General features: G+C 41.5%; 1 protein-coding gene across 4 annotated transcripts; it reads left to right on the top strand.

The window, feature by feature from the left end:
• The first annotated feature begins 6 nt into the window (after positions 1 to 6).
• Positions 7 to 26,856, top strand: LOC307041066 (CD276 antigen homolog). Of its 4 annotated transcripts, XM_079684404.1 has the most exons (6): positions 16,526 to 16,692; positions 18,527 to 18,871; positions 21,904 to 21,939; positions 22,982 to 23,257; positions 23,379 to 23,519; positions 23,916 to 26,856. In XM_079684404.1, the coding sequence occupies exons 1-6, from the start codon at positions 16,584 to 16,586 to the stop codon at positions 24,002 to 24,004; spliced, it is 996 nt and encodes a 331-aa protein (XP_079540530.1). In that variant the 5' UTR covers positions 16,526 to 16,583; the 3' UTR covers positions 24,005 to 26,856. The 4 variants fall into 4 exon arrangements, 2 of the variants coding, with proteins under 2 accessions (XP_079540530.1, XP_079540531.1); XM_079684405.1 differs by lacking the exon at positions 21,904 to 21,939; XR_013808673.1 differs by lacking the exons at positions 16,526 to 16,692; positions 18,527 to 18,871; positions 21,904 to 21,939; ... (1 more) ...; positions 23,379 to 23,519; positions 23,916 to 26,856 and adding exons at positions 7 to 1,557; positions 3,242 to 3,517; positions 3,612 to 3,761; positions 4,179 to 7,274.

Below are 26,856 nucleotides of genomic sequence, written 5' to 3'. Positions count from 1 at the left end.
GGGCTGCAACGGATCTGACACAGATTTGAACACGCTCTGACGTCAGGAACAAGGAGCTCCGCCTATATGGGCAACTCTCCACCTATCAGGGGAATGAGAGGTTGCCGTGGCATGGTAACAGCATGCTAACATGACGCTCGTGCCTCACCCCCTCCTATGCAGGGGGGGGCGGGGTCAGCTGCAGCGCATGCAAAGACAGGGTGGAGGAGAGCAAAATAGAGCGAAAGAGGCATGGCTCAAATGCATGATCTGAAAACTTATAAATATACCTTTATGGCCCTACAATATATTAATCAAATATAGCATGATAGGTCCACTTTAAGTTAACTCAAACTAACTGAATAACTATGAATTATAATTATACAGTTTTTGTAATGTTTTGTTTTGCTTATGGAGCTAGCATTAGCGATGAAGCCTTTTTGGCGAGCTTGTTTTGCCGCACACAGAGAAAAGTCTCATGTATTTTGCGTCGTCTGATCGGCTCTCCTGACGAACCTTTATAGAGAGCACCGGTCAAACTATTAAGGGTGAATATCGGCCGATAATTATCGGCTGTCGATTGATCGGGGTATCCCTAATTATTACCGGACATTTTGACCGCCAGGTTTTGAATGTACCGTTTTTTAAATAAAGGTTACCAGCTAAGACCCGGTAATTATCGGCTAGCGGAAACCCTGGCGTACGGCTGTTGGATATGTTTGTTTATTCTATTTAAATGCCGTGCAAATGTTGCAAGTCGGCAGTGGGCCGCCAGCTGATCCATGGAACTTTCTGATAAAACACTTGAATAGAACAAGCGAGGTATTTGGATTTCTTAAATGTACGCAAGTCAATACTAGACTTCGGTATAGTGAGATTTCTTTTCACAAGCTTAAACATTTTACTTATGGTCTGAATATGGAAGAACAGTTTCAGGTTCTGAAAGCCAACACTTGTATTGGTTTTAATCAACCCCAACTAATACGACCAAGTTCTTGGCATAAAAAAAGTGTCCACTCGCGTCACTCTGTTGTGAAGGCGAGCGGGACGCCTTTTTTTTGGACATTTGTTTCGTGTTTGAAAGCTAGTTAGCATTCTTAGCTCCGTGTTTGGGGTTGAAATGCCGTCGTAATTCGTGTTCTTTGAAAGTAAACCAGGACTTCTGAGACCTTTCAACCTGCAATGCTTTTGGTATATACACATTTGCCTAACTACTTTTTCCCTTCTTCTTTCTTCTCTTGCCTTCCCATATATGGATCTATAGTCAGTAAGACATCAGTCTCTGATTCTTTCCACTTTCTCTAAAAGGACTCAGGTAATACTGTTTAGGTGTCACTAGCTGTGTTGTGCTTGTTCTCAGTGCTAGAAGGTGTTTTGTGAATGTAGTTTTTATTTCAGTGTCATCCATCAAATCACGTTTGCACTCCATTATTGTTTGGCTGCATGTCCAGGCATCTTCCAGTCCAAGGCTAAGATGATTAATGCTATTTAAAGAAGACATACTTTATTAAACCCAAACTTAAAAATGAATTTGTCTTTCAGAACTCGTCTTTAACGACCGATCAGGAGAAAACCCAGGTGAGCCATGATGTCACTGAGCAGTGTGTGCTGCAGCTCTTCAGACCTCAGTATCATTCAGATATTTAGACGCAGTACCTTCAGTTGGACCGTATTCATTGTCCTCACTGCAGAGCTAGTAGAGAGGGCACAGCATGTAGCTCCAGTGATCCTTAAAGACAGGTGAGGTGAGTCCTGATTTGGATTGTGTCACTGATCTCTACAAAGTCTAAAGGACAGTGTATTTGTGTCTAAATCTTTGAATGTTAATTAGGTCTGCTCCCAAATAGTTAATGTTAATCACATGTGTGAGAGTTGTAGCACACACTGTAGAAATCAGTGACATCATCAATTAAGGCCGGCCGCTGATTTCTCCTGATCTGTCTTTAAGGTAGGACACTCAAAAGGTTAAAAAAAAGAACATCCTTAATCTTTCCTTTGTAACTTTTTCTTGATGTTACAGCATGAAAATAATCAGATTTCCCGTTGGTACTTGATGTTCCCTGTTACTGTTTGTTATTTAGTTTCTTTGCACCCAAGTGAGTCTCTGTGCCTGTGTTTATGTTAGAGGTGTATAGTATGTTGGGCACTTTGCTGCACAATTAGAACAAGTTGCGTTAATTAGCATAAGTTACCATTATAGCTTATGTGGACTATAGTTTAAGAAATTAAACCACACACGAAGGCAACATTTACATCACATTTAAGACATACAACTGCAACGAAAAACGATTATGTTAAAGTACTATGATACTGTACTGATATTTTCAGACTTTGTTCTTTACTTTCTCCGTCTTTATATATAGAAGATATTAAGTTTTCTCTGTAATGTTGTTTCCATAGCAACAACAACTTCCTGTCAACTCGCCTTCAAAATAATATATTATATCCTTTTCAGTTTCACAGAACACAAATTGGGTTATTTACATAATATGTTTACATGATTTTGTTGTGCAATAAAACAAACAGATGGACACACGATAAAGGAAATGTTCAAATTCGGCTCTGATCGTAACAACATCGGGACATTCGTGAGGGCATCTTAAGCCATCGTATGACCGCCGGTGGAGTTTCTCAGGCTCCGGCAGCAACTTCTTGAGCGGTGGCAAAATCTTTGGCATGCCAAAAAATTGCCGAAGGACCTTGAAGGTTCATTTTCTTGTTGAATTCGTGTGTCAATTTTGCCCTTCGTAAGACCATCGTGAGGGCATTTTGTTATCATCGGTGCCATCGGGCATTCGCCCCGATCAGAGTGAGGGCGAATGCCCGATGGCACCGATGATAACAAGATGCCGTCACGAGTGCCTTACAAAGTTGCCGCTCACGAAGTTGCTGCCGGATCCTGAGAAACTCCACCGGCGGTCATACGATGGCTGAAGATGCCCTCACGAATGTCCCGATGTTGCTACGATCAGAGCCGAATTTGAACATTTCCTTTATCGTGTGTCCATCGGGTGTCAATTTTGGGACAGTGTGACAGGGGCTTAATGGTTTTAATGCTAATTAACGCAACTTATGCTATTAGCTCAAATTGCCCAACACATGCAGGTTAGCATCCTGCAGTTTCTATGTGCTGGAGACCCTACTGTACATTTCTATCATCAAACTTCACACGTCTGGCAACTGGACTATTAGGGACCGTCTTTTGAAGTTTCTATTCTTATAGTTTCTCTTTCCCTAATACGTGTTTATGTTCAACCTGCAGCTGCAGCTCCAAAGCCGTCCGTCACTACTCTCAATGCCACCTCAGACTGGTCTTATCTGCAGTGTGAGGTTCCTGGTGCTTCTCTAAACACTAAAGCAGAGTGGCAGAGCAGAGATGGAAACAGACTGGAAGCTGAGGAGGAACGAGTCCCAGAGAAAGACCACGTCTTCATCTCTCTCTACGCTAATGTGACCAGGACAGACCACTACCTCTGTGTGGTCTCTCAGGAGGACATCAAGCATCGGGTCTCTGCTCAGACCTTTGTGTTCATCAGTGGTGAGATGAGGTTGGATCTAAAAATATTTTAAAAGTCTTTAATTGTGATGGATAGGTACATTTATATATTTGACTTTTTTGTGGTGTCTTTCAGAGAAACAAAAGAAGATGGAGTCTAAGGAATGCTACAGCACGGTGGCCATGCTTATGGTTGGCCTCGCTTTAGTGGTTTTGGGAGCTGTAATTCTTGGTGGAGTTCTGGTTTTGCTTGTATGTGAGAAGTGCATCAAACTCCACAATAAGGGTGAGTCCAAAACATTATTTGTATTTATTTTTAATTTGCAGACACCAACAAAGCAGATGTGTCCAGAGTGTTGTCTCTGTCTCTTCTCAGGTGTGCTTCATTGAGTTAGTGTTTACATCAGGTTGATTTATTGACCCCACAAACATCAATATATAAACGATGATACCATACGACTGACTGTGATTAATCTACAGCAGTGAAAATAGAGAACTAGCTGAATGAGAAGTGAATATAGTATAAATAAAAGTATCAGTCAGACTGCTGATGAGAGTCTGATGGTCCTCAGGGTTCATCTGTCAATCACACATTCAGTCAGTAACTAACACACACTGCCAACATGGACATCTTTGGTTTGGCTATAAATAATATTTCTGCATTGACTTTATGTAATCTATGTTTTTATTCTCTCTGCTGCAGGTTCTGCTCTGCAGGGAAGAGAGGAGATCAACATGGGAAACGGTTTGTCTAACGGGACAAACGGCCATGTTAGAGTTCCTTTAGAGGAGCCACTGAATTCAGTCGATTAGAGCGTTACATCTGGTGGTGCACGATAATTATCGGCCCGATAATTATCAGTACGATATTAGGAATTATGACGTCATCCCGATAGAAGTATTAGTGGTTTAGGAAGAGGGGAGTTTTTCACAAATCCAGCGCTCCCTAACTCAGGCCTGGCTGTGACGTAAATGGTGTGCGGCCGTGAAGCCAGGACAGGAAACAAACATGTCATCGGTAGTATGGGACTATTTCAAAGTTTCAGAGTTCGATAGTTCGCTTGCTATTTGTATTAACAAATGCAATGCAGAAGTTCCACGAGGAGGGAAAAACGCAACGAGCTATAAAACTTCCAACCTGATTAGTCACCTGAAACATTGCCATCGCTACGATGGTGTGTTGAAAGCGTACAAAGACGCCTGCCTGCTAAACTAGCGGCGAATCCAAAGCCAGCTGCAAAGGCACCAGAGCTTTTACCTATCGACGAGGCTTTTGAAAAAGGCAAGAAGTTTGCCAGAGACGACCCCAGGGCTAAAACTAGGAAAAAACTACAGGTACATTTAATATATATATATATATATTATATTATATTATTATCGGTTATCGGTCTTGAGAAGCAGGAAGTTATCTGTATCGGTTTCAAAAAACCAATATCGTGCAACCCTAGTTACATCTGATGAAAAGGTGTGTGTGTAAACAATCTGAGTTTGTGTGTGAGGATAGTTTGGCTGATCACCTTGGTACAGACCTTCATAAACCTTCCTGACGGTTCAAATAAGATAAATAAGATGCCAGTTAGACCTTTGTCCTCTCCTCACACTATTTTGACAGGACAGGCATTTCCATGACCTTTTTTAGAGGGGAATAATATTAAAAGGAATGGTGTTTAAAAAGTTCTGAGAATAAGGGATTCATGAGGTTCAAGGAAAGCATCCTCTCTCGGCTCAGTAGAATGAATAGCTTTTAGTGCATTTTACAACTTTAAGGCCCGAATGATTGTATTAAGGGATATACAATAGTTCACACCGGGTAGTTTAAAAAAGAGCATCCTCTGATTTACAGACGTCTCTTTCCCCATGTTAGTCAATGGGAAGAAGTCCTTCTGGGCCGGGTGACGTCACGGACTGATACGGAAGTTGAAGTACCGCCGTAGTAGTATTACTCTTAACCATGAGATACAACACTGAGTTACATTTTACAAACTGAGCCGATCATCGATCTCCAATATCTTGGTTTAATAGCTTGCCTGTCTGGCCATCGAAATTGGGCTTCTTGTAGATAAAAACAGGCGCGGGTTTCTTCATGTGATTGAATCTGTATTTACTGCCATTCAAATGGCAGCTAGTGTTTACATCCAAAAAGGGCCCGATGAACCGAGTTGATATCAGACAGCTTAGAGGGATTGGGTTTCGATAAGATAAAGAAATCCAGGGTGTGTTGAACTGGCTTGGTGGTACAGGCCGACTGGAGCTTATAAAGTCAATCATATTACTTTCTCCCATTAAATGGAGTTTGAAGCATTAAAAAAATCTCAGATCTGAGATTGCTGTGAATGTAGCAGAGACTGAATGTGCAATGGACAGCTGAGAGAGAGAAGAGACAGCTTTCAGATCTGAGATGAGTTTTAAGCTAATTAACAATCTTACCTGCGTGTTTTATAACCGTGCCAACTAACCTGCTTTTAGATTTAAGGCTGAAGCTGCTACTGTCTATATTATAATGTAATAATGTCCTCATTGCTGTTAAAATATTTTTATAAATATTGAATTGTTGATTGTTACAGGGAGAATTTGCAGAAACAGATATCATTGTTTTTCAATGCCAGTCACAGAAGTGCTTGGTTCGTCTCAATTTTCTTATTTAAATAATTTGTACTGAAGTGAAAATCAATCAATCTGTTTTTGCAAATGAACTCCTGTCAGTGTTTTTTCCTGACGTTTTCTTTATATACGCAGTTATACATCTCTTTGTGTTTACTCAAAGTGCTGTAGTTTCATTAGGAAGGAACCAAATGTTTTTCCACATGTAACGCTATTTTTTGTGTGTAAAAGTGCAATTTTCTATGCCAAAAAAGGTACCACTGTCTCTGATGCTGCTGTATACACTCCCCCTGGTGCAGTGTGTGTGTGTGTGTGTGTGTGTGTGTGTGTGTGTGTGTGTGTGTGTGTGTGTGTGTGTGTGTGTGTGTGTGTGTGTGTGTGTGTGTGTGTGTGTGTGTGTGTGTGTGTGTGTGTGTGTGTGTGTGTGTGTGTGTGTGTGTGTGTGTGTGTGTGTGTGTGTGTGTGACACACACAACAACCTCTGAACATTACTAATATTCGCCTCAATTCAACCTGGAACCTCTCTCATACGTGTGTGTGTGTGTGTGTGTGTGTGTGTGTGTGTGTGTGTGTGTGTGTGTGTGTGTGTGTGTGTGTGTGTGTGTGTGTGTGTGTGTGTGTGTGTGTGTGTGTGTGTGTGTGGTAACTATTTTCATGATTTAATTTTCCTTTATTGATCAGATGAAACTCCCGTCTTACTGGACTTTAAACAAATGGAATTGAATGTTATATATTTTCCATTAAGTCTAGTTAATTAAAGTTCCCTAAATTAATTATAATTAATGTTCTGCATATGAGCAACAAAGCTAAAGAACAATGAAGTCACACTTGCACTTTTAGAGATTCTGATCTTCTCACATTGATGTTACGTTTTCTGTGTGTGTGTGTGTGTGTGTGTGTGTGTGTGTGTGTGTGTGTGTGTGTGTGTGTGTGTGTCCTTGACATCATTCCTTTTTAAACAGCAGCATCAGACTTTCCCCAAAGCAGCTCTTTTGTATGTTTGTATATCTGTATGTTTAAGTTATTTTAAACTCATGTTGTCTGAACGTTTGTTGGCATTATTGACTTAAAGCTGTTTTGTTTTCCTAAACCCAATGTTTCTGCCCCGTGGAAGCTCAGGTCACAGCTTGTTTTGTACTTTTGTTTAAAAAAAGGGAAACGTTAGTGTTTTTTTGGTTGAATAAAAATGTTCATAGTGTTTCTGAGCCTTTCTTGGGAAGAGATGGACTTGTGATACAAATCGTGGTAAAGCACGTCATATAATTTATATAGCAACCTCAAATAAGTATGTTGGCAAAACTATTCAAAGAAAACTAGTAAAAACATGAACAATTTCACAGACTTTTTTGGTAAATACGTCAAACGGTCATGGATACATAGAGAAGTCTAAGAACAGTATGTTGAAACATTTTATAAACACTGTCATGCCAGAAAAAGTCATATACAGTATGTCAAAAATCCAGATTCAGCACTTTTGAAACAGGAAGTGAAATAGAGGGATATGAGCAGTGGCGACTGGTCATTAGGGGCAGGTAGGGCACAGCCCCACCTAGTGTCAGCAGAAAGTATTACAAATAATTATTACAAGAAAATAAAATATATTTTAAGATCATGTTTCATCTGATTCGTCTGTACATTGCTGTTTTAGTCTGTGTTCTTCTAATTAGTGACTACAGTGTGTGCCTATTGAGCTGTTTAGAGCCATGTGGGACAAAATCCGATCATGCCCTCCCTCTCACTGTAGAGCTACGTCGATCCTTGCGTAATGCGGAAGTGGGCGCGGTTACATCTAAACTGGGTTGGAATAACGATAGACGCCGACGATTGATCTGAATGAGAGATGAACGAGGCGGATTTGAAAACGGCTTTGTGAAGAGAGACGAAGAAGAGATCAGCCATTTATTCCGAAGAAGTAGAAGTAGTAGTAGAAGATTGGTCACATTCCTGGTTGCGTGGCGAACACGGAAGTGGCAGCTCACGACTGGAGAGTCTGCTGCCACGAGGAGCTGTTGACGGAGGGAGGGAGAAACGGACGGAGGAAGCCGGAAGAAGAAAGTGAAGTTGGAGACACGCTGCAGAAAGTTCAGAGAGAGTCGGAAATCATCGAAACATACAGAAACGGTAGCATTGGACTGGTTAGCATAAACTGTACATTGACTGTATCATCATGTCAACCAGCTCAGATGGGACCCAAAGAGCTGATATGGAATGGGAGGAAACCAAAGCTGTGAGGAAGAAAAGGGCTTTGAGGGAAAAAGTTAGCAGACCAAGAACACAAAGTTGGTCGGATTGGTCGAGTGGAGCAGGCTTAAACAAAAAACCAAAAGGCAGTCAAAATGGAAAACAAGCAATTTCGAATACAGAACTAGAGCAGGAGTGGAAAGTTATAATAGAATTCAACCGGGATGGTGGGCATTACCACCCGATTCAACTGACAAAATCAATTGAGAAAGAAATGGGTAAAATCAAATTTGCCAAGTTTATGAACAACAAACGAGTTTTGATACAAGCAACCAGCAAGCAACAGCAGGGAAAAATACTTAAAATGACGACACTCAGTGGGGAAAAAATAAAGGCTCATATCCCAGGAGCAATGGCAATGTTGAGAGGAGTCATATCTGGAGTTCCACTTAATATGTCTATGGATGATGTTAAAAAGGAGATTAAAGGAGGAAAAGTTATTGAGGCAAACAGACTTATGAGCAAAAGAGATGGCACATTGAAGGAAACACTTTCAGTAGTTATTCAGTTTGAGGAAAATATACCGAAATCTGTGCAAATAGGATACATGAACTACAGTGTGAGGGAATTCATCCCAAAACCACTAAGATGCTATGCATGCCAAAGAATGGGACACACAGCAATGCAGTGTAAAGGAAAACTAAGGTGTGCGAGATGTGGAGGCCAACATGAGTATGGGAAATGTGAAAAAGAGGCAAAGATGAAATGCTGTAATTGTGGAGGAGAGCACAGTGTGGCGTTTGGTGGATGTGTAGTGCAGAGAGAAGCCAGAGAAGCTCAGAGGGTCAAAGTACTCAGTAAAGTCTCATATGCAGAAGCTCTAAAGAAGGTTAGGGAAACGGAAGCAAACAATCAGGCTTCTAGTGGAAGGGTTCAAAGAAACTTAGTACAGAGTGATAGCAACATTTCAGAAAGGCAGGTTACAAATCAAAGCCAAGTACCTGTGGAAATTAAAGAAGATGATAGCATTCTCGTGGTAAAGAAAGTCAACTTTATGACATTCATCTGCCATACCATTAATGTTGCAGCACAGATGAAGAAGAAAAGTGACAGAATCAAAACCATCGTGCAGGCAGCGGAGAAATTACATTACATTACATTACATTGCATTTAGCTGACGCTTTTATCCAAAGCGACTTACAATAAGTGCATTCGACCAGGAAGATACAACCTTGAAGAAAACAGAATCATATAAGTCCATCAGGTTTCATAGAGCCAAACATTTCAAGTGCTACTCAACTGGCTTTAGATAAGCCAGCCCTTTATTAGTATATAAGTGCTTTGTTAGTAATTCTATCTCTGGAAGTGGAGTCCAAAGAGATGAGTTTTCAGTCTGAAGAAGATGTGTAAGCTATCTGCTGTCCTGATTACAATGGGGAGCTCATTCCACCATTTTGGAGCCAGGATAGCAAACCCACGTGTTTCTGCTGATGGGAACTTGGGTCCCCCTCGCAGTGCGGGGGCAGCGAGCTGTTTGGCTGATGCAGAGCGGAGTGCACGTGCTGGGGTGTACGGTTTAACCATGTCCTGGATGTAGGAAGGGCCAGATCCATTCACAGCATGGTACGCAAGTACCAGTGTGTTGAAGTGGATTCTAGCAGTTACTGGAAGCCAGTGAAGGGAGCGGAGGAGCGGTGTGGTGTGGGAACATTTAGGAAGGTTGAAGACCAGACGAGCCGCTGCATTCTGGATGAGCTGCAGAGGTCGGATGGCACATGCAGGTAGACCAGCCAGGAGGGAGTTGCAGTAGTCTAGGCGTGAGATGACGAGAGCCTGGACCAGAATCTGCGCTGATGTCTGGGTCAGCTGGGGACGTATCCTCCTGATGTTGTAAAGAGTGTATCTGCAGCAGCGGGTTGTAGCAGCGATGTTTGCAGTGAAGGACAGTTTGTTATCTAGGACCACACCCAGATTCCTTGCAGTCTGAGTCGGGGAAACAACAGAGGTGCCGATGTTGATTGTTAGGTCAAGAGTGGGACAATCTTTTCCCGGAAGGAAGAGCAGTTCAGTCTTGTCAAGGTTGAGCTTGAGGTGATGAGCAGACATCCACCGAGAGATGTCTGCTAGGCAAGCAGAGATGCGTGCGACGACCTGGGTCTCTGAGCGGGGAAAGGACAGAATTAGTTGGGTGTCGTCAGCGTAGCAGTGGTATGAAAAACCATGCGGGCTAATGACTGATCCGAGCGAGTTTGTGTACAGGGAGAAGAGGAGGGGACCAAGAACCGAGCCCTGAGGGACCCCTGTAGTTAATTGACAAGGGTCGGACTCGGACCCTCTCCAAGTAACCCTGTAGGTGCGGTCGTTGAGGTATGAGGTGAGGAGGGAAAGTGCAGTGCCTGAAACTCCAAGTTCTTGGACAGTGCGAAGGAGGATCCGATGGTTCACCGTGTCGAATGCAGCAGACAGGTCCAGAAGGATGATGACAGAGGAGAGGGAGGCTGCTTTAGCAGTGTGCAGTTCGTCAGAGACAGCAAGGAGAGCAGTTTCTGTTGAGTGACCTGCCTTGAAACCAGACTGGTGCAGATCCAGAAGGTTGTTCTGATGGAGATAACAGGAGAGTTGTTTAAAGACAGCGCGTTCAAGTGTTTTAGACAGGAACGGGAGGAGAGAGACGGGCCTGTAGTTAATAACATCAGACGGGTTGAGAGAGGGTTTACTCTTGCCTCCTTGAGACTGTTTGGAAAGTGACCAGAAGTTAGAGAAGTGTTGATGAAATGGGTGAGAAATGGTAGAATATCAGGAGCGATAGTCTGAAGGAGGTTTGAGGGGATAGGGTCCAGAGAACAGGTGGTAGGACGGGCAGAGGTAATGAGGGTAAGACCCTCACTTGGAGAGAGAGGGGAGAAGGAGGTCAGTGTGTGGGTGAAGGGAGGGTCTGGTGACCCAGCGGTGAGTAAAGGTGAGTCAGAAAAAGAAGAGCGAATATCATCAACCTTTTTTTCAAAGTGGTTAACAAAGTCGCTTGACAGAAGGGAGGAGGGGGGAGGTGCTTTGGGGGGGTCCAAGAGGGTGGAGAAGATAGAAAATAGTTTTTTGGGATTGGAATAGGAAGATTGGATCTTATCTTGAAAGAAAGTGCTTTTTGCCTGAGAGATGGAAGCAGAGAAAGAGGAGAGGAGAGCCTGATAGGTTAGGAGGTCGTCATGGTGTTTGGATTTCCACCATTTCCGCTCTGCTGCCCGAAGGATGGTTCTATTAGCACGCAGTGCGTCATTTAGCCAGGGAGCAGGAGGGGACTGACGAGCCGGCCGCGATGTGAGAGGACAGAGAAAGTCCAGAGGATAAGAGAGTCGAGAGGAGAGTTTTTGCAGCAGTGTTTGGAGGCAGGAGTTGGAACGAGTCAGAGGAAGGGAGGGCTGAGAGCACCGATGAGGCAAAGGTAGAGGGGGAGAGGGAACGGAGGTTACGGCGGACAGGAGCAGAGTTAGAAGAGATTAGGTTGTTATGTTTGGAAAGGGGTAGAGAGAATGAAATGAAGAAGTGATCGGATGTGTGGAGCGGGTTTACAGAGAGGTTAGAAGTAGAGCAGTTCCTTGAGAATATGAGATCAAGGACATTGCCAGCTTTATGAGTTGGTGGGGAAGGAGACAGCGTTATGAGTTGGTGGGGATGGAGACAGTGAGAAAGCAAAGGTGGTTAACAGAGATGTTAGTTCAGATATCTTCCCTGTCTGGAGGTTGAAATCTCCGAGAAGTACAGCGGGAGGGCCAGTTTCAGGGATGTGTGAGAGGAGATTATCTAACTCCTCCAAGAAGTCCCCCAAGGCGCCTGGTGGACGGTAGAGAACAACAATGGTTAATTGTATAGGATGGGTTACTGTGACGGCATGGAATTCAAAGGTGGAAGGAGTGAAATTAGGTAGCTTGAAGAGGGAAAAGCTCCATTTGGGAGAGAGCAGGAGACCAGTGCCACCTCCTCTGCCAGAGGGTCTGGGTGTATGGGAGAAGGAATATGCTGTGGAGAGAGCTGCTGGGGTGGATGTGTTGGATGGAGTGATCCAGGTCTCCGTGAGAGCAAGGAAATCCAGAGACTGCAGGGAAGCGTAGCCAGAGATGAAGTCAGCCTTAGGGACAGCTGACTGGCAGTTCCACAACATTTCCTTAACATTAGAGATATAAAAGCAGACCAGATACATGAATTACTAGCAACAAAAGATGTGGGAGAAACGGACAACCAGGATGAGGGTTAGCACGTTGTTAATGGTAATTCACATACTCCAGTGGAATGCTAGAAGCCTCATAGCTAATGGACAGGAGTTTAAAAAATATGTCTATGAGTTACAAACATTGCCAGATGTAATTTGTGTGCAAGAGTCTTGGTTAAAACCTCATCTAGACTTTATGATTCCAGGGTTCAGCTCTATCAGATATGATAGAGTTAGCAATCAAAATGGTGGAGGGTGTGTTACTTTCATAAAGGATGGGCTGGCCTATAGGGTAGTCCCATCCCCTGACGACAAGGAATGTGTCATAATAGAAATATGCAGCCCAAGGAAAGAAGGGAACATAAAGCTTATCAATTTCTATAACCCGTGTAAAAATCTGGACATTGAAACCTTACAGACAATAGCAGGGACGGCTCATAGAAGGGAAGTATGGTGTGGTGACTTTAATGCTCACAACAGCCTTTGGGGAAGCAGTCAAACAGACAGTAATGGGGATGTCGTAGAAGAAATGCTAGAGGAAAGATCACTGTTTTGCCTTAATGATGGACAAAAAACAAGAATAGACGTGAATAGGGGGACACAATCATGTTTGGACCTCACACTGGTGACGGATAGGTTAGTTAAATCATGTGAATGGTATGTTAAAAGTGATTCTACCATAGGAAGTGATCATTACCCAGTTTTCACAATCATCAATACAAAGGTATGTAGACAGGAAGGGAGTGTATTTACCAGGTGGTGCTTTGGTAAAGCTGACTGGGAAACATTTAGGCTTTACTGTAAGGAGTCAGCGCAATTGTTAACATTAGAAGGAAGTATAGAGGAGTGCTCAAATCAAGTCACAATGCACATTAAAGAAGCAGTAAATAAAACTATACCTAAAAGAACAACAGAGGGCAGGAAGAAAGTGGTTCCGTGGTGGAATGAGGAATGTAGCAGAGCCATTAAAGAACGAAACAAGGCATTTAGGTCTTTAAAGAAAAACTTGTCACAAGACAATATTTCAGATTATCAAAGGAAAAGGGCAGTAGCCCGTAAAACAGTAAAATACACAAAAAAGACGTCATGGAGAGAGTATTGTTCCACCATTGGAAGAGGAGTGAAGTTAGGGGATGTATGGTCGATGTTTAAACGGATGAATGGGAAAAGGAAGTCGGTTAAAATTCCCGCTTTGATTGATGGGGAGAAAGTGGCAGTGTCAAATGAAGAGAAGGCAGAATGTTTAGGTAGGGCATTTGCTGCGGTGCATAGTGGGGAACACCTTGATGACAAACATAGACAGCAAAAAGAGTGTGTATTAAGAGAAAATGAAAATGTGAGGGAAAAGAGACGGGATGATAATTCAGCTCTTGATGTAGACTTCTCAATAGCAGAACTTAAAATAGCTTTGCAAGGTACAGGATACTCAGCACCAGGACAAGACCAGCTATGCTATGCCATGTTCCGGCAGCTACCAGAGGAAACATTCAAATTAGTCCTGAGACTATTTAATCAAATCTGGAGAAACGGAGTCTTACCAATGAGTTGGAAAACGGCAGTTATATTGCCATTTAATAAGCCAGGGAAGGATCCTGCTAATCCCAATAATTACAGACCCATAGCATTAACATCACACTTATGTAAATGGATGGAGAAGATGATAGTGCATAGACTATCACACGTCTTAGAACAGAGAGGGTTAATAAGTCATTTTCAGAGTGGTTTTCGTAAAGGAAGATCCACAATAGATGCTTTGATTAGAGTAAGCAATGAGGTGGAAAAGACAGTGAAAATGAAAGAGGTTATGGCAATAGTATATTTTGATATTGAAAAGGCTTATGATTCTATGTGGAGGGATGGGTTGCTCATCAAATTGAGTAGAATGGGTGTTGGAGGGAGAATGTATAACTGGATCATGGCTTTTTGATCAGACAGAACATTCAGAGTTAAAGTAGGGGCAGAGGTTTCAAAAGAGTGCAGTATAGAAAATGGTATTCCTCAAGGGAGTTCAATCAGCCCGATATTATTTAATGTTATGATAAATGACATTTTTAGTAATTTGGATGGATGCATAAAATCTGCACTATATGCAGATGACGGGGCCATTTGGATACGGGGAAGAAATGTTCCATATGTGTTTGAAAAAATAGGGAAAGCTATAAAGAAAGTGGAGACGTGGTCATACAACTGGGGTTTCAAGCTGTCAGCAAGCAAATCTTGCTTTATGAAATTTACGAATAAACGCAAGATGGAGACTGAGAAGCTTACATTATATGGAAAGCCGATGAGTGAGGTCAATGAATTTAAATATCTGGTGCTATGGTTAGATAGTAAATGTACATGGAAAACTCATATTAAACATTTGGAAACAAAATCCAAAAAAGTGTTGAACCTATTAAGAGCAGTGGCTGGATGTGACTGGGGGGCAGACAAACAGGCATTAATCGACATCTATCGGGCAATTATGAGGACAACACTGGATTATGGGTGTTTAATATATGCAGCAGCAGCACAAACGTCATTACTAAAAATTGATAGGTTACAATATAAAGCGTTACGGTTGTGTATAGGTGCAATTAAGTCAACCCCTACTAATGCAATATTAGTTGAAGCAGGAGAGACTCCATTGGAGCTAAGAAGAGAGAAAATTGCTCTTGCTTATTGGGTCAGGTTAAAAGGAAGTGGGGAAGGAAATATCACAAACAAAATACTACAGGAGTGCTGGGAATATTCTAAGTTTCAGGGGCGTGGGTTTGGATGGACAAATAAAGAAAAAATAAGGACATACGGCATGCATGAGTTAGAGTTTTCACCATCAAATCCATTCAGTAGTGTACCCCCATGGCTCTTTCCAATAGTAAATATAGATGTGAGTATTGTAGAAAAGAAAAGAGAGTGGCAAATAAATGAAGTAGGACTCAAAACAAGTTTGTACCTCAGGAATAATTATCACAATTACCTCAAAATATATAAAGATGGTTCTAAAAACAAAGAAGAGTGTGTCGGAATTGGTATATATATCCCAGAATTTAAAGTGTCAAGATCAAAAAGAGCGTCAGACCAACTTTCAGTGTATACAGCAGAAATGCTGGCAGTAGTAATAGGATTACAGTGGGTGGAAGAGGTCAGACCAGACAGGGTGGTGATATGCACAGATTCATTATCCAGTTTACAAAGCATACAGTCAACAACAACTGCCAGAGAAGACATACTCATAGAAATCAATCACAGCCTGTTAAGACTTCACAGAAGCGGCATAGATCTGCAGTTCTGCTGGGTGCCTGCGCATGAGGGGGTGAAAGGGAACGAGTGTGCTGATAGATTAGCAAAAAGTGCACTACAAAAGGAAATCACATTACCAGTTCAACTTGGAAAAGGAGAAGGAAAAGCAGTTATTAAGAAGAAAGGGATGGAGATCTGGCAGAAAAGGTGGGAGAAAGACCAGAAAGGCAAAGAATACCATCAAGTGCAAAAGACAATTACAATTAATATTTATAAAGAAAGAAACAGAAGGGAGGAAGTAATGATAGCTAGGCTCAGACTAAATCACACTGCATTAAATGGTACGCTGTATGTCATGGGGAAAAGTGACAGTGACAAGTGTGGGAACTGTGGAGTTAGGGAAAATGTGGAACATATTTTATTACATTGTGTCACCTATAGAGTTGAAAGAGGGAAATTAAGGGATACAGTTTTAGAGGCAGAGAGGGAGTGGAATGTAGCGGGTATTCTGGGAACAGAAGGAGAAGGAGTAAGAGCTATCAGAAAAGCACTGTTCACCTTTTTGAGGGAAACTGGGATAGGGAAAAGAATTTAACAGTAGACCATGGATGATTTGTTTTTTGTTTTGTTTTATTTATTTTATTTTATTTTATTTTATGGTTTTCTTTTTGATATGCTGGTTTATTAGAGGACTGACATGATGATACACACTCGTGTACAGTAGGTGGCGGTATGCAACCAAAAGCTGTTTGCGACCCGCCATTAAAAAAGAGAAGAAGAAGAAGAAGAAGGAAACGACTCCCGTTCAGTCTCAGTCAGAAGAAACAGGAAATAACCTAACGACGACACTGAGTTCACTCCTGCACATTTAACTTCAAATATAGTTATTCACAGAGAGCTATGTGTACTCTCTTTAAACTGGTGTTGTTCCAGAGGGAAAACATGTTTGTTGTTAGTCTTCAGTTTCTCTTCCTGCTGACATGTGGAGTTACACTGGGACAGGAACACGGTAAGAAGCTGCTCGCAACTGCTTTGTTATGCTAAAGCTAATGCTAACGTTAGCAACGGAATGCATTGGTTTCAGTCAGGTGGAGCTAACGTTAGCTAACTAGCTTAGCCCCTAACTAAAGATTCAAGATGCAGACTTGAAAAGCTTCATTGTTTAAAGCACAATAGTTACAGCGAAGTGTTGACGTCTCTCTTATACATTAATATGATCTTATACATTAGTTCAGATTCATTCAATTGAAGCTAACTTTAGGTAGCTAACTAGCTTAGCCCCTAGCTAAAGATTCAAGATGCAGACTTGAAAAGCTTCATTGTTTAAAGCACAATAGTTACAGCGAAGTGTTGACGTCTCTCTTATACATTAATATGATCTTATACATGTGTGCATATTCATTATAATGTGTGTTATCGTTACTAGAGCTACTTTTAAAGAGCTATCAAAGTGTCCCGTAACTTCTTGTTGTCATCACTGAAGTAAAAAAGTGCTGTTAAAGTGATTTAATGAAAAATGTCAGGCTTGGTTTTATTGTATAGAGGAGTTGTGTTGATGTTGTCGTGACTTTATATACAGGTTCCTGTTTAAAGAGGGTACTGCAAGTTATTAGTTTCTCTCTCTCCCTGCATGGTAAAGATGGCGACTCTGCTGTTGAACACTCCTGTGGTTAGTGGAGGGACGTAATACGGCATGATACAATCAGTATGTATTAATGGTTATCGATAAATTTATTTTAATATAATATTTTAGACAATATTGGTAGTTATTTTGCGAAACATTTCTATTTACTTTAACACAACAAGGAAACATCACAAATAGTGCTGCGTACCGGTACGCCGAACCGGTACTGGACTTGTAAAAAGTTTCGGTTCAAGTCCGGTTAAAACCGGAACGTCCGGAACCGGTACTTACGTATATTCTCCTTTGTGTTCTAAACCATCTAAAACCTTCCATAGATCGAGAAATGTGCGCTGAGAAAAGACGAAAAACATTGTTTTGGCTTCTGATATGGCGGCCATTACTGAACTCACGAAGTCTCGCAAAATATCGCAACTGCTCGCGAGATCTGTGTGACGTCAAGGGAAGCTGGCTTAGACATAGTGGAGACTAACAGCGTGGGATACTGGTTGCCATATATGGTAGTGTAGCTAAGCTAACTCCTTTGTATGTATGGTGATATAGTGTCTGCCGAAAGAGCAACACTTCACCCAGACAATGTCAATATGCTGTTGTTCTTGAACAAGAACACATAGACTTGTACTCTTGCATATTGAGTCTTGTATGTACATCACTATGTATGTAGTTGTGTTGTGTAGTTAGTAACACATGTAGAGTTCTAGAAAAGACATGGTGTAGACACAAGTTGGAAGGGGGCACAATAAACCTGACGAGTTTGAGTTGATTATGAGTTTATTTTCAATTGATAATTAGCTCACAATAAGTTCACTTTAGTTACTCACACAACTTGACACAAGTCCGGACCTGAACCTCTGGGTGTGTGTGTGTGTGTGTGTGTGTGTGTGTGTGTGTGTGTGTGTGTGTGTGTGTGTGTGTGTGTGTGTGTGTGTGTGTGTGTGTGTGTGTGTGTGTGTGTGTGTGTGTGTGTGTGTGTGTGTGTGTGTGTGTGTGTGTGTGTGTGTGTGTGTGTGTGTGTGTGTGTGTGTGTGTGTGTGTGTGTGTGTGTGTGTGTGTGTGTGTGTGTGTGTGTGTGTGTGTGTGTGTGTGTGTGTGTGTGTGTGTGTGTGTGTGTGTGTGTGTGTGTGTGTGTGTGTGTGTGTGTGTGTGTGTCCGTGTCCCCTCTGCGGGTGAACACTGAGTAACACATGTTTCTATCTTCCAGCTGTCATCGAAGTGATCGCCACAGAAGGGACAGATGTTATTTTACCCTGCTCCCCCAGCACCAGAGAAAACCTCCAAGATAAACTGTTTGACTGGAAGAAGGTCGGTCAGGGAGGAGGAACTCAGCACGAAGTCTTCATGTACGATTCTGCTGTTCAATATGATGGTATTAAAGTAGGTCAGAGTGAGCAGTTCAAAGGACGAGTCTCACATTTCCAAAATGAACTGAAACACGGAAACGCCTCCATCGTCATCAGAGAGACGAAGGTGATCGACAGTGGAAGTTACATCTGCGTTTTTCCACGTCTACAGCCTAGTCAAGAATTCTTCATTGAGCTCATTGTTGGTGAGTACTTTCAGCAACACCTTGAGTACTACATGTCCAAATGAATATTGAAGAACACTTGTTGTAAGAGCCATTAAGTAGGGGTGCACGATTCAGGAAATCTCACGATTAGATTAGATTTCTGGGGATTTCGATACAAGCGGCCGAGATGGGTTTTCTCCGCAGGGTGGCTGGCCCTTAGGGATAAGGTGAGAAGTTCAGTCATCCGGGAGGGACTCGGAGTTGAACCGCTCCTCCTTCTCGTTGAAAGGAGCCAGTTGAGGTGGTTTGGGCACCTAGTTAGGATGCCACTTGGGCGCCTCCCTAGGGAGGTGTTCCAGGCACGTCTAGTGCTGTGTACCTGGACTCACATTCAGGTTCAGGTCCGGACTCAAGTCCAGAGGTTCAGGTCCGGACTTATAAGTCCGGACTTGTGTCAAGTTGTGTGAGTAACTAAAGTGAACTTATTGTGAGCTAATTATCAATTGAAAATAAACTCATAATCAACTCAAATTCAAACTCGTCAGGTTTATTGTGCCCCCTTCCAACTTGTGTCTACACCATGTCTTTTCTAGAACTCTACATGTGTTACTAACTACACAACACAACTACATACATAGTGATGTACATACAAGACTCAATATGCAAGAGTACAAGTCTATGTGTTCTTGTTCAAGAACAACAGCATATTGACATTGTCTGGGTGAAGTGTTGCTCTTTCGGCAGACACTATATCACCATACATACAAAGGAGTTAGCTTAGCAACACTACCAAATATGGCAACCAGCATCCCACGCTGTCAGTGTCCACTATGTCTAAGCCAGCTTCCCTTGACGTCACACAGATCTCGCGAGCAGTTGCGATATTTTGCGAGACTTCGTGAGTTCAGTAATGGCCGCCATATCAGAAGCCAAAACAATGTTTTTCGTCTTTTCTCAGCGCAAATTTCTCGATCTATGGAAGGGTTTAGATGGTTTAGAACAAAAAGGAGAATATACGTAAGTACCGGTTCCCGACGTTCCGGTTTTAACCGGACTTGAACCGAAACTTTTTACAAGTCCAGTACCGGTTCGGCGTACCGGTACGCAGCACTAGGCACGTCCAGCTGGGAAGAGACCAAGGGGTAGACCTAGGACCAGGTGGAGGGATTATATCTCTTCACTGGCCTGGGAGCGCCTTGGGATCCCCCAGTCAGAGCTGGTTGATGTGGCCAGGGAAAGAAAGTTTGGGGCTCTCTGCTGGAACTGATACCTTCGAGACCCGACCACGGATAAGCGGGAGAAGATGGATGGATGGGGTTTCGATTCGCGATTCAAAATAGCTCAGGAGTCCTTCCTGTGAGGCATGAAGAGCGGACAGAGGGAAGAGGATTTCCTGGTGTGATTCCCTGGATGCTGCATAAAGTCTAATTGCCATGTTAGGGGGAGCCCATGCCGTAGAACAAATGGAAAACAGCGTTGCGGCAAGACTGAAGAATGTGGTTTTAAAAAAAAAATGTGAATCGATTATTAGAATTTCTGATTCGATTCTGAATCCGCAGAGATAGAATCCCCTACCCTACCATTTAGGCACATTATCTTATGGTAATTATTTATGGTTTGGTCAGCCAATTGGATATTCTTTTAAGTTAACTGAAATTAACTGAATAACTATGAATTATAATTATACCGTTTTTGTAATGTTTTGTTTTGCTTATGGACTGCTCTAGTTTTATTTTTTGTTATTATTTATAGAAAGCAGAATAGTGCGGAGCCCCCCGTGACATTGGTGAGAAAAATATTGTGTGACATATGGATCTTAAAAAAGATCCGCCATACAGTAGTAGCCTACCAGACAAAAATCTACCGTACTATATCAGAGTCCATGATCCATTGCAGCTGGCTTCATTTTAATTAAATGGATTTATCAAGGGGGCGGTCTCAAGTCACGCTGGAGGTTTTCCTTTGAGCGAGGGCAGACCCCGTGCCGGCCACGGCCCTCACGTTTCAAACTGTCTGAAATTAGGTGCTACATCTGTAGTGTTGTCACTCAGTCATCAGTTTCTATAGACTATCTGGATTTAGTTATTGTGCTCCTACGAATTACTAATGCGTGGGAACACATTATTAATACGTGGCCATGTATTAATATTTTTCTCACCAATGTCATCAGGGGGGCTCCGTAGAATAATTAAATGTACGCGAGTCAATACTAGAATTCGCCTCAGAGACCAAGTGGCCTTTGAACACTCTATTGTGCATGGTCGGCACTACACCTGTCATCATACGAGCAGCTGCAGTTATCATTTAGCATTCGATTCTCCTGTTTGAACGTATGCTCTTGTGATGGTAACACAGCATCGTTGACATTTGTTGTGATTGTAATTCACCATTCATTTGAATTCGGTTTCTTTTCTATGCCAAGTTTTGCAAAGACACAAGCTGTTCGATATGTTTTTTTTACGTCCCCAAATCCCACTAAAAGACTCTAACCATCAAGGGATTCAGCGATGCATTTGGCCCTGTGTAGTGAGATTTTCCAGGATCGGTAAATAAAATCCAATATTCAGAGTCTTTTCGACTTATGATGTTCGGTGCAACTTAAAAAGAAAGCGTTTAGTTTATTTAATAAAAGAGCACATGGTCAATGTGAAAAGTGACAGTAGATAGTTGCAATTTGGTGCTATATATATATAAATACAATTATATTAAAAAAAAATCTTTTTTAAACACCTTGAATTTCAGGGGGGGCGCAGCGCCCCTCCAAGACAATGGTAGGGGAAACACTGTCTATAGTCAGTAAGACATCAGTCTCTGATTCTTTCTACTTTCTCTAAAAGGACTCAGGTAATACTGTTTAGGTGTCACTAGCTGTGTTGTGCTTGTTCTCAGTGCTAGAAGGTGTTTTGTGAATGTAGTTTTTATTTCAGTGTCATCCATCAAATCACGTTTGCACTCCAGCATTGTTTGGCTGCATGTCCGGGCATCTTCCAGTCCAAGGCTAAGATGATTAATGCTATTTAAAGAAGACATACTTTATTAAACCCAAACTGAAAAATGAATTTGTCTTTCAGAACTCGTCTTTAACGACCGATCAGGAGAAAACCCAGGTGAGCCATGATGTCACTGAGCAGTGTGTGCTGCAGCTCTTCAGACCTCAGTATCATTCAGATATTTAGACTCAGTACCTTCATGTGGACCGTAGTCATTGTCCTCACTGCAGAGCTAGTAGAGAGAGGGCATAGCATGTAGCTCCAGTGATCCATCCTTAAAGACAGGTGAGGTGAGTCCTGATTTGGATTGTGTCACTGATCTCTACAAAGTCTAAAGGACAGTGTATTTGTGTCTAAATCTTTGAATGTTAATTAGGGCTGCTCCCAAATAGTTAATGTTAATCACATGTGTGAGAGTTGTAGCACACACTGTAGAAATCAGTGACATCATCAATTAAGGCCGGCCGCTGATTTCTCCTGATCTGTCTTTAAGGTAGGACACTCAAAAGGTTAAAAAAAAGAACATCCTTAATCTTTCCTTTGTAACTTTTTCTTGATGTTACAGCATGAAAATAATCAGATTTCCCGTTGCTACTTGATGTTCCCTGTTACTTGAAGGTTCATTTTCGTGTTGAATTCGTGTGTCAACTTTGCCCTTCGTAAGACCATCGTAAGGGCATCTTGTTATCATCGGTGCCATCGGGCATTCGCCCCGATCAGATTGAGGGCGAATGCCCGATGGCACTGATGATAACAAGATGCCCTCACGAGTGACTTACGAAGTTGCTGCCGGAGCCTGAGAAACTCCACCGGCGGTCATACGATGGCTGAAGATGCCCTCACGAATGTCCCGATGTTGTTACGATCAGAACCGAATTTGAACATTTCCTTTATCGTGTGTCCATCGGGTGTCAATTTCGGGACAGTGTGACAGGGGCTTAATGGTTTTAATGCTAATTAACGCAACTTATGCTATTAGCTCAAATTGCCCAACACATGCAGGTTAGCATCCTGCAGTTTCTATGTGCTGGAGACCCTACTGTACATTTCTATCATCATACTTCACTAGTCTGGCAACTGGACTATTAGGGACCGTCTTTTGAAGTTTCTATTCTTATAGTTTCTCTTTCCCTAATACGTGTTTATGTTCAACCTGCAGCTGCAGCTCCAAAGCCGTCCATCACTACTCTCAATGCCACCTCAGACTGGTCTCTTCTGCAGTGTGAGGTTCCTGGTGCTTCTCTAAACACTAAAGCAGAGTGGCAGAGCAGAGATGGAAACAGACTGGAAGCTGAGGAGGAACGAGTCCCAGAGGAAGACCACGTCTTCATCTCTCTCAGCGTTAATGTGACCAGGACAGACCACTACCTCTGTGTGGTCTCTCAGGAGGACATCAAGCATCGGGTCTCTGCTCAGACCTATGTGTTCATCAGTGGTGAGATGAGTTTGGATATGAAGTGATTTAAATCTTCATGTGTAATTTCACTTTCAAAGACTTTAAGATGCCTTTAATTGTGATATAAAGTTACATTTACATGTTTAACTATGTCTTTCAGAGAAAGAAAAGAAGATGGAGAACTCCTACAGTATAGGGACCATGGTTATTGTTGGCATGGCTTTAGTGGTCTTGGGAGCTGTCATTCTTGGTGGAGTTCTGGCTTTGCTTGTATTTGGGAAGTGCATCAAGATACTCCAAGGTGAGTTCAAAAAATAATTTGTATTTATTTTTAATTTGCAGACAACAGAGTGTTGTCTCTGTCTCTTCTCAGATGTGCTTCATTGAGTTAGTGTTTACATCAGGTTGATTTATTGACCCCACAAACATCATATAAACGATGATACCATACGACTGACTGTGATTAATCTACAGCAGTGAAAATAGAGAACTAGCTGAATGAGAAGTGAATATAGTATAAATAAAAGTATCAGTCAGACTGCTGATGAGAGTCTGATGGTCCTCAGGGTTCATCTGTCAATCACACATTCAGTCAGTAACTAACACACACTGCCAACATGGACATGTTTGGTTTCGCTATAAATAATATTTCTGCATTGACTTTATGTAATCTATGTTTTTATTCTCTCTGCTGCAGGTTCTGCTCTGCAGGGAAGAGAGGAGATCAACCTGGGAAACGGCCATGTTAGAGTTCCTTCAGAGGAGCCACTGAGGCCAGTCGAGTGATAGCGTTACATCTGATGAAAAGGTGTGTGAACAACCTGAGTTTCCTGAGTGAGAGGACATTCAGGTCCTCACCTGGTGCAGACCTTCAGCCTCTCTGAAGGGCCAGCTAGAATGAGGTTTCTGTTAAACAACAGGTACTCCACATCTGTGGCTCCTGCTGTAAAACTGCCCCAAAGATGAAAAACCGAAACCTCTTCTCCACACAGCTTGGTTTTGTATCCTGAGTGAGCCCCGAGTGATCAAAGCTATGAAATGTAGTTTAGCCATCAAGTGTTTGAGAGCATTACCGACACAAGAAGTAATCACACTATTATGAAGCCTGCAGCTATTACACTTAAGTGCAGGGTACTTATTAAATGACACAGTTTCACTTCCAACATAGTCGAGCAAATGAATGGAAGGAAATAGCATGTGAGCTTATTCACTAATTTAGCATATGGTGCTGCCTTCCTGATGCGTTCAGTTCACTCATGGGTCTGAAACATGCTGCTGAAGTTAAGAAACGACTAAATACTTGAAGCTCGTTCTAGACGGATGTTCCCAGAGGAACGAATACACTTCAGTTTGATCACATTCAAACACAAAACTGTAAAATATCCTGAAACAAGATATTAAAAAGAAGATAATTAAGTTAAAATGAGTTAAAGCTATTTTGACAGCACCGGAATTTAGAGTTTAGTTGACTATCTGTTGATCGTCAACTAATCTAGAGTTGACTATTAGTATACTTTTAGTAGGTTCTCCACTAAGCGTTTGTAGGCATGTGTTAGGACTATCCAATTACAGTGAAAAACAGTTGAGAACAGTAGAAAGTCTATAACCTATCAACAGAACACATAAATTCATCCACTATATGCAACAGATTTGGGAATAAAGCGAAATGTTTTGCACAACTGATCACAAACATGTTGAACGGTGCTGTTGAATGTCAACTGATGCACTGTTGACATGCTACTAAATGTCAACTGATGACTTATAGAGTGTTAACTATGGACTATCAAAATAAAGTGTTACCCCGGAATTTAAGGGATAATCTTAAAGGGAATCTATTTTTAAAAAATGTAATATGTGTTTTGAAAAATGGTTAAAAACAAGAAAGATTTCAATGAAAAGCGTTTCCTTAAAAATAACATGAAGGTAAAGAGGAAGGGTTTTTAATCGATCAAACTTAATAGATTTTACAGAATGAGTTCACATCTGAAGGACCAGCTTGTCATCTGGCAAATCAGCAAAGATTGAACAGGTGCTGTTTTTTAAAAACAAAAATATTTGTTATATCCATCAGGCTGCAGCTATTCTTTTTTTTTTTTTCCATTTTCTTTTTTTTATTAAAGTAAAAAGAACAAAGAACAAAGGGATGTAACATAGATGTACATGGTATGTTGGGACATCAGCATCTGGGTTTCTCGATACAGCAGCAATAACATATTATACATATATACAGAACAGTGAGATCTCAAGAATCAAAATAGCCTAAATAAATAAAACTAACAAAGGTAAATAACACCATCACAAAAAGACAAATCTAGCAATTACTTAAGTCCACGAAATCTGGCCGTGACTGTTGTACATAGGAGACCCATACTGACCACAGCTTAATAAATCTGTCCATTTGTAGGCGAAGTGAAAAGGTAATTTTTTCCATTATGTATACTTCATTAACTATATCCTTCCATTCCTCTATTGTGGGGGAGTCAGTGGCTGCAGCTATTCTAATTACAAATGAAATGTTTGAATTACCGGTCTGAATGAGCTGACTGGAACTCAATCAGTTTGAATGAATACTCGTGTCGATGGTTTGACATCAATCTCAGCCTTGAGTAACTTTAGATGAGAAGAAGCACTTGATCAGATCTGAGATTGTTGTAAACATGAATAAAGTTAAGAGTCTTCTCTGTGGGTTAGTATGGAGTTTCCCCAAGCACTTACATTTAGGGGAAGTAGATTTACTTTAAACTCTGTTATTGTTTCAGTTTAACATCTCCTCGTAATTATCTCTTACATTTTCCCTGTTAAAAAATGTGTCTTGTAAATATTTGAGTATTATTTTGTCTTGTTAGAGTTTGATTATTTTAGAGAGACGTGAAGGTTTCCGCCTTTTTGTCTAATATATTTTCATGAAACTCAGGTACTGTTTGGTGACGTGTTTTTAAAAAGACATGCATCACTTTCTATGATAAAACAGAGATTGAATCTGTCAGAAATGTTGAAGTGAAGTTTAATGACCAGCCTGTTACACGGGTCGTGTCTAAACAGATTCAGTTTTTACTTTTCTTGAATCATCTTTATGTGTGTGCTACTCAGGGAATGTCAATCACAAGCTGGTGTCTGGTTGATTTGAGCAAATGTTTAAAGTTTATCTGTTTTTTTAACTTGAACTCTTTTTCAATTCATAATTGTTTTGTCATTCTGAATTAGTTGTTTGACTGATGTCCTTATGAATGTAGCAAATATACGTTTACTTTTCTACGGGTTATTTAACTGTACATCATGTCTTTACACCGCAGTGCCCTGGAGTTTTATTGTGAAAGAAGACAGTTATATTCCATTGATGTTTCTCTCCATTCCTCATTGTGTGAATTACTGAGGTGAATATTTAAAGTGTTCAGATGCAATATGTGCCTTTTTAATATTCTCAGTTTGTCTTGAGTTGTCTTTGCTCTCACACTTTGTGCAAACTAATGCTACTGAACATGTTATGAGGTCAACATGCTGACCGTATTATCTGCCAAAAAATGCTGTTTGTAATGCCTGATGCACATTTAAGAAAACCACTTCTACTTTTTTTGTTACAACTGTATTACAAATGAAGGATATGTAAATAAACCTTGTGCCTGTATTATAGAACTGGA

Source organism: Notothenia rossii (assembly GCF_949606895.1).
Source record: "Notothenia rossii genome assembly, chromosome: 5".
Taxonomy (NCBI): Eukaryota; Metazoa; Chordata; class Actinopteri; order Perciformes; family Nototheniidae; genus Notothenia; species Notothenia rossii.
Note: the sequence above shows the minus strand (reverse complement) of the source record. Positions and strands in the feature narration are given on the sequence as shown.

Coding starts and splice junctions, on each gene's coding strand:
- LOC307041066 (XM_079684404.1), top strand. CDS start 16,584: ATGTGTACTCTCTTTAAACTGGTGTTGTTCCAGAGGGAAAACATGTTT. Junction 23,258..23,378: donor GACCTATGTGTTCATCAGTG/GTGAGATGAGTT, acceptor TATGTCTTTCAG/AGAAAGAAAAGAAGATGGAG. Junction 23,520..23,915: donor GTGCATCAAGATACTCCAAG/GTGAGTTCAAAA, acceptor TCTCTGCTGCAG/GTTCTGCTCTGCAGGGAAGA.